This window comes from Centruroides vittatus, unplaced genomic scaffold (genome assembly GCF_030686945.1).
Source record: "Centruroides vittatus isolate TY-2023 unplaced genomic scaffold, ASM3068694v2 contig_351, whole genome shotgun sequence".
In the NCBI taxonomy this organism is placed as follows: Eukaryota; Metazoa; Arthropoda; class Arachnida; order Scorpiones; family Buthidae; genus Centruroides; species Centruroides vittatus.
In genome coordinates this window covers 418,273-426,687 of record NW_027122174.1, presented here as the reverse complement: position 1 = coordinate 426,687, position 8,415 = coordinate 418,273, and the positions used below count along the sequence as shown (strand labels likewise).

Sequence of the window (8,415 nt, the reverse complement as noted above, 5' to 3'; positions counted from 1 at the left end):
ATGTAATCTACACGCGTCAAAATTGTTAAATGAGTAATTATAGTTTAATGTTTTTTGTAGAATTGCACCGAAGAAGGGCTTAGAGATGAAAGAAACCCGAAGCGCGTATGGAAATATAATAAAAGGAGTGCGCGATAGTCTACCGAAATTATTTTTTATTCGGATTAAAGAAGACAGACATTTACGGGAATATACGAAACGGCCACCGTATCGGATATTTGCGAGATTAATTAGAAAAACTAAAGAATAAGAACGGGGGACGGGAAAGAGGGTACCCACAATCCGTTCGCGATGTTGTATTTGTCGTCGGTCTGTCGGAACGAGATTTCTTCCCGGGATCACGAATGGGCTCGATTCTCTCACTGTTTTATAATCGGTTCGAAGGGCCGACCGCGTTTCCTATTCCTCGCGATAAATCATTCTCTCTCTTCCCGAAGTCCTCGTCTCTACCACGCCAGGCTAAAACGCGGTGGGGAGACCGATTTCGCCGTCTTACCTCTCTAGGTTCCCGCTCCGGAACGAGCCACGCGCTACCCTTCTCGCCCTCGGGGTTGCATTCCATCTATTGTTCTCGGAGATTAGTCGTCCAATACCGAGCAGGAGGGTTAAATAAGATCGTTCCAGAAAAATAAGACGATAGAAAAGATAGAAAGGGGACGGGGAACCGACCATTTTAAAGTAATATACATTGGAAATATGGCGTGTAGCCGCGGTGTCTTCTCGGCTTATACGGTCAAACCCGTTTTTGCGCGATTTTTTTATGCGGTCCCTATCCACCGCATAAAAACGGGTTTGACTGTACCGGTCTCGTCTCGCAATAAAAGCGAAGCCTTATATAGTGCACTCTTTAGGTTATAATGATTTTTTTAGACTAAAAACTTTAGTGAGAACGTAAGAGCGCGTTCTGTTCGAATCGACGACGAGAGAAAAGCTTTTAGATGGACAGACATCGTCGAATTCGACGTAAGGAAGAACGAATTAGGTAAAATATTTTTTTAAAACGAGCCACATTCGTCACGACTACCGACCGTTGACTTTAAAACGCAAAATGCGCTACCGTCGACGAAACGACTTAATAACTAAAGATGTCTCGTCCGTTGTCTTTAGAAAAGTACGACGACTTAATCGCTCTTCGCTCTGGGCCGACGTCGATAATAAATTTGCCCGACGTGTTGGGTTTTATAAATATTTGCCTCATTCGATAGATTAAAAGGAAAAAAAGTCAAGTTGTCGCGTACGGTTTAGTTTCTTCTCTGGTCGAAAAGGTATCGTTCGTTTTCATTTTTCTTTTCGTATTCATCCAGGAAATATTATACTGTATTATTGTACTTTAAGTTCTACACCAGTAAGCGGGTAGCCTACTTCCCCGCTTAGCATCTTCCAGTTTCTTAGCGGGTTTAAACAAAATTTTTGAATCGCATTTATGTTTTTCCAAACTCGCTTTTGTACCTCGCGTTTTCTTCTTAAATAGTTCATCCTTACGTCAATTTACTCGTATTTTTGTGTTTATTGTCTATTTTATGTTTGTCATTAAAAACTCTTGGGTACAATAATGTCTCTTTTCGTTTTGTTTTTAGTTACTCCGAGCCAAATTTTAATATTAAATCGTAGTTACGTCTTAATTCTAAAAGGCGTACCTCGTTAAATCGGCAGGCAGATTTTAGTTATTAGCGAAACGTAAGTGGCCGGATAGCCGAGCGGTCGAGGTGGAAGCCTACCGTTCCGGGGAATCCGAACGGATCGAAAAATTCCCGGGAATTTTTCCGGGGGGGTCCGTTCGGATATGTCGGGTCCCGTCCCTCCCCACCCGGCCTCCCCCTCGTGGGCCTGGCCGAACCCATAATGGGCCTACTAAAAGAGGCCCTCTTAGTGCCCACAGGGCGGAAAGAGTTAAAAAAAAAAAAAAAAAAAGGGCTACAAAGGTTTAAGTCCAGCTCCGCATTGCGGGAATTCCGAACATTAATGTTTGTTTGTACCGAGTCCGACAGAAGTATCCGCGATGACGGCTGGCGACATTTTATAGTCGAATAGAATAGCGTTAAACCGGAATAAGTCGTCGATAGAAAACGCGTCGGCTACGGTAGAAGTAACAATATCGCTATTGTTATAACGTAACAAATTAAGATTCGATCGAATAATGGAACAACCGTCTAAGGTCTAACCAGCGTGGGTTTTCACCGGGTATTTACTCCTCCGTTTTCTTTCGTACAGGAATGTACACCGCCAGATCGGACGACGTTAGATTAGTAGAGAAGTTGAATCGACGATGTCACTTCGATCGAGCGGAGATTAAGACGCTGATTAACTTCTACAGAGAAGTCTGCGGGCATTCGGCGATGGACAAGACCGCCTTTATCGATTTTCTTCGGAATACTTTCGATATGACGGACGATCCCGTGGCAGAAAGGATCTTCAGGATCTTCAATAAAAGCAACAACGGGAAGATAAGCGCGGAAGAGTGGATACGAGGTCTATCGGTTTTTCTGCGCGGCTCTACGGAGGAGAAGACGAACTTTTGTTTTCGCGTTTACGATCTGGCAGGTAACGGTTGCATTTCCCGAGAAGATCTTTACTCTTTACTGAAGCATAGGATACGGAAGACCGGAGACGAAGACCCCGAAGACGCGACTAAAGATTTTATAGATACGATCGTCGATAAGATGGACTACGATCGAGACGATCATTTGTCTTTCTCGGACTATAAGAAAAGCGTGCAACGGGAACCTCTTCTTCTACAAGCTTTCGGTCCCTGCCTGCCCGAGGATAAAGTTCGAATAGCGTTTCTCGCGCTATTCGAGAAAACCACTCCGAAGTGGAGATGAGTCGACGTAAAGCCACGACTCTACGACTCGGAAAATTCTCCGATTACGCGAACGATCCGGAATATACGAAAAATACGTAATTCGAAGTCGATCAAATTTTCCGGTATTGCTTTTGGCGTTTTTATTTTTATGGCTTCGAGAAACGCGCGAAATTCCCGTTTATCAAATAATAACGGGCGATCATCTCGGCTAAGTTTCGAAATGTTTCGCCGAAACCTCGATTTTAACGAATTTAGAAAACGAGTAACGCCTCGACTTTAAAACCTAATTCGAGCATTTTTGCAAAGCGGTATATCGGCAAAAATTTACAAATTACGAATTAAAAATTGCCACGTCTCGAAATTCGTTATTACTTCGAAGTCGCCGTTCTAATTCCGCCAGTTTCCCGTATTATTCTGTCGTTTCGTTTAAAAACGACGGCTAAGTTAATAGATTTACGCGGAAGAATCGACGGTAATTTGTAGGATAAAAATCCGTCGCCAAAATCGCGTACGAGTGGCGACGCGAAACGGAACCGCGCTTCCACTTTACGGGTCCGAGTTCGCGGCAACTTACCACGCCCGTAAAAAATTCGAATTCGATGTTTTGTTTTAATTTTTACGGAATCCGCGAAAAGATCGGATACGCGCGTATTTTCTCGATTTTACTTCGCCGGCCGTCGTACGCGTTCCGCGAAAGGGCCGAGTTACGGAACGTCGACGCGTACCGAATACGTCGGCGAAAGACCGAGTATTCGGTTACGTTATCGTACATTCGAACCGTCGCCGGTACGTGTCCACGAGCGGAGATAAGCTCCGGCGGAGGTCGATACGACAAAAGCCGAATCGTTCGTTCTCTCCGCCAAATCCCCCGCCGCGATCGAGGTCGGGCGGCATCTATTCGTTACGCCGTCGAACGCTTCGCCGTTCGTCGGTCTTACGCGAGGTTTGCCGGAGTCGGCAACGTTTTCTAAATTTTTATTTTTTTATCCGACATCCTAACGTATTTAATGGCTACCGCGGCCGACCCCGATCTTTTTCGAAAAGTTACGCGCATTTACCGCGAGTAAACGAGAAGACGATCGTCTTTAGTTTCCTCGACGAAAGTAGCCTACTTTAAAATACTTTCCGAACCGATTTCTGCTAAAACTAAGCGCGGTACGCTTTTGGATTACGGACGACATTTTAAAATTATCGAAAAAGACGAGTTAATCGTGTCGTTAAAACCGGGCGGAACGAATATACGGTATTACGTTACCGATAACGAATTGTTCGGTACACTATTCGAAACTCGCGTAAGAATAGTTCGAGGTGAAAGAACGCGTACGCTTAAAGAATCGCGAGTTAAATACAAAAATATTACGTATAAAGTCGCGACGTCGTATTTAAATTTATGTAAAGAAATGTCGAACGAACCTAAAATAGGCGTCGTTCGGAGTTAAACCGGAGCCGCCGAGTCGATCCGATAGACCCGCGGTCGCGCGGGGATGGCGATTACGAGTTCGTAACGGTTTATCGAGACCGTCTAACGAAGTCCGCCCGGTTACGACCTTTAAAAACCGAGACGACCGAACAAGTAGCGTATCGCCTTCTTCGAATACTTTCGACATTCGGTGGCCCGGCCGTATCGCGTTCGGATAACGGTAGGGAACTCGGTAATCGACTCGTATCCGAACTACGCGCTAGGCGGAAAGACGTTAATTAAGATAGTCGAACGCGAGGCTCGGTCGACGGGGCCAATCGGGATATTCGGAATTTGTTAACCTCGTAGACGAAGGATAACGATACAAATAAACGGTCGTTCGATTTGCCGAGAAAACTACGTACCGCGAAGGAATGCGCCGAAGTCCTTATTACGCCCCGTTCGGCGTTAAACCAAAAAGAGGCGTAGAATCGTCGTCTTTGCCCGGCGAGCGAACGGCAAATATCGAAACCGAAAAACGACTCGAAGAAATTGTTAACGCTTTAATGAAAAAGAAATTGCGCGGCCGTCGCGTCGAAAAGCGCATTCCTAAAGAGGAGGCGCGACCCGCTACGTCTTCGCATCGAGCCCGACCGAACGACGCCAGTTTATTTCCGCGAAAAGAGCCGCCGCCAAAGAGAATCTCTCGCCGCCGGCGACGAAAACGTTACCAGCCTGGAAAACGAAAATCTCTTCTCGCTCGAATCGGCGACGCCGTACGAATACGAGTCCCCGACGTCGACCGCGGTCGTACGCGCGCTCCGAACCTCTCGGCAGTCGTTTTCGGAATAGAAGACTCCGACTTTCGTAAACTAGCCAACAAAAATGGTGTCGTCGAGCGGCTTTCTACCCGTAACCGGTCGGTAATTTGTAAAGAAAAGTTCCTTTCCGTAGACGAGATTTCTTCTCGAGAAGCGGAAGGCGAGGCTACGCTCTCCGCAATGGCGAAAAGAAGCATTCCGCCACTAAACGAAGTCGTAAAAGCGACGGACTCTCGCGTAATTCCGAGCGTCGTAACGGTTTAAGTCGTTGCCGTAAATAAGATCGTATAACGTTAATCGCGTAATTTAGGTGTAAGTTTATTATCGGCATTATTTTCTTTTCCGATTTAGAACGCGCCGTCGTCGGAAGCCGCGGAAGCGCCGATTCCCCCTTCCGACCACCTTCCCCGGTAGTTTCTAAAATATAAATTTTTATATTTTAACGTACTTCGAATTAATTAAAATCGATATTTTGTTATAACCGCGTTACGTATCTTATTACAAATTTCTATACCGCGTGCGGAAAAAAAAAACGATAAAGTCGCTATCGCGTATTCGAATAAATCGGTGGCGGAAGGAACGTCGCGACCGGCTTACGGGCATCGGCGCCGGCCCTTTACGGAGCGCCGACTTCGCCCGGTCTAACCGGTGGACGCTTCGCGCGTAAAGCTTCCCGGACGGGTTCTAGGCCGTTAGCCGCCCGCCCTGGCCCGATTACGCCAATCGCGAGTAGACTAGAACGACGACGGGCGACTCCCGGTCCGCGAGATCTTTAATAAATTATTAAATTGGAAAAATAACTAATTAATTCTTCGTAATTTTTCGAAAACGATAAGAGAAATAAACGCGGTAATTAACTTTTTGTTTATTTATTTCGTATTTGCGGACTAAAAACATTACGGGTGGCGAGAAGCCGCGGTAGTCGATCGACGCCTTCTCGCCACTCGTAATATTTTTAGTCCGCAAATACGAAATGAATAAATAAAAAGTTAATTACTACGTTTATTTCTCTTATCGTTTTCGAAAATTACGAAAGAATTGGAAAAATAACTATTAATTAGTTACTTTTCCAATTTAATAATCTATTAAAGATCTCGCGGGCCGGATAGAAACTTTTCGCCGGCCGTAGCCGGCCCGCGGGTTGCCCGTCGTCGCCCTAGACGATCGCCGATCGCCCCCGGAAGTCGGCTTCTTACGGAAACGCGGCTTCCCCGTCGTCGAATGTCGCGGCACGCCGCCGCGCCGTTCGTTTTAGGCCGGACGGTTCGTTCGCGCGCCAGGTTACTTCGGCTTTCTCCTATTTTGACATACGTCGTATATTAAAATGTTGCGTTTTTGTCTTAACGCCATAAAAATATTTTCATTCGACATTTACCGTCGGTGCGTGCCGTCGTCGACGCGTACCGGTGTAAGCGAGAAACAACGGTATTTAACAAATATTTTGTACGGTACGTACACCGAGCGACTACGCGAACGCCGACGTTCGCCGGAGAATCTACGCGTTTGCCGGATATCGGTCTTTCGCGGTAACGTATATGACGGAGGAAGATTACGGCCGTCGGTAAAAAATGACCCCCCCCCCGAGATTTTTACATTTTTGGACGCCTCGAAACGTCGAGAAATGCAAAAAAAAAAACGAAAAAAAAATTCGGGTGTAATTTCTGTACGCGTGGATATTGGTGCGTACGGGGGCACAATTTTGTTTATCCTCTTCGAAACTTAATAACTCTCGCGCTTTTTGACGAGAATTTCTGTAATTTTGTAGGAGGTTTGCGTATTAGGGAGAGCGACGCTATTAAATTTTGGCGATTAAAGGTCTAGGGGACGGGAAGGTAACGGGGTGGTGGGGTTCTTCGGTAGAGTCGGACGTAACGACGGTTTTACCGGTTATTAGCGTTGGCAATTTTTATAAAACCCGTCCCGACCCCGAAAATTCGCCATTTTATAATAGTTAAAATGTCGGAATCGACCATCGAGGTTATCGTTAAATATTATACGACGTCGATACGTACGACGCGTCGCGCGCGTAAATATTTTTCCCGTTACGTAATAAAAGGTCGGTGGCGCTATCGACCCCTCGGGGAACCGTCGGTGACTTCCACCTCGTTTTACTCTCCCTTTTTCGGCGCGAGTCGAGTCGGCGTTATCTTTCGCGTAAGGCCTCGACTCCACTAGACCGTTAAACGCCGTAAACCAACGCCACCTAGGAATAAAGCCTCCAAACGACACTGATGACGTAGCAGCATGCGGCCGATGCTGTTATGGATACTGTACAGTACGTCGTAAATGATATCGTTCCTTCGTTCGTTTTTAATTAAAACAATTTCCAGAAAATAAAAATGCAGTTGGCATAGTTGCACTAAACATTGATATGTAAAAGTGAAATAAAATTAAAGATGACACAGATAAATATTTCAATATTTTATTAACGGAAAGTACACTAAATTCAGTTGGTTTATAGTAGTAATCAAATAACTTCTAGGAAATTCTAAGTAAAAAAATTACAAATACTGTATACACTTTTTAAATTCATTATTATACAAAGCAGAATACTTACATAAAATTAGTTAAACAATAATCGAAAACAAGTATAAAAAAATTGAGATTTTATTTTTAAAATTAGTTTTTATTCACCATTACATAAGAATTATACACACACATTTATTTATACATACCTAGATACATAAACACAAACAAAAAGGATGAGACTGCTATTAAAATAAACATAACAGATCTAAAATAACAATATCTTTAAAACTCATTATACAGAATCACTTTGCTTGTAAATAAAATACAGTACCTCAGTTTTGTTTATGACGCTTGTAGGTGGTAACATCCTTTTGCTTCAAAATATCATTGATCTTTTTCGCATAATTTTTTAGCAAAATATTTGAAGAACACAGTAAAATTTTTTTAATTATCAAGTCTGTACTATGTCCATTTACACATCTATGGCCAGCAAATAAATCAGATGACAGATTATTTAAAGCTGCTTTCATCAGTATGCCTCTTTGATTGCCCTGCTCTAGAAATAACTTTTCCTTCTCTGATATCATTTTCTGGGTTGTAACATAAACATAAGTAGTACACAAAACAACATCTTCACTTGGATATGTTAAACCTCCTCTATCCATAGAAAGTATTAAGCTAATGTCTTCTGTTCTACTATCATCAGAGGTTAAAAAGACTTTACAGTAATCACAGTTTACAGATTTAATGACCTGATGTGAGCAGTAGCCAGCAATGTAATGAAGAACAGGCCATGTACACTCTCCTATCTCTTCAAAATCATATTCTTCCACAACAATATTTAAAGAATCAGGAACAACAATACTTTCAATATCCTCTACATTTGCAGTGCATTCAACAAAGATATCATCTTTAGTTATAAG

The 8,415-nt window shown here is 43.7% G+C and overlaps 1 protein-coding gene across 1 annotated transcript; it reads left to right on the top strand.

The window, feature by feature from the left end:
- The first annotated feature begins 2,119 nt into the window (after positions 1-2,119).
- LOC136974625 (calaxin-like) lies at positions 2,120-2,835 on the top strand. Its single transcript, XM_067269551.1, has one exon. It carries the CDS (start codon positions 2,214-2,216, stop codon positions 2,820-2,822), a length of 609 nt encoding a protein of 202 aa, XP_067125652.1. The 5' UTR covers positions 2,120-2,213; the 3' UTR covers positions 2,823-2,835.
- Positions 2,836-8,415: the final 5,580 nt, after the last annotated feature.

Bases quoted from the DNA above. Each gene is read 5' to 3' on its own strand.
- LOC136974625 (XM_067269551.1), top strand. From the start codon at position 2,214: ATGTACACCGCCAGATCGGACGACGTTAGATTAGTAGAGAAGTTGAAT.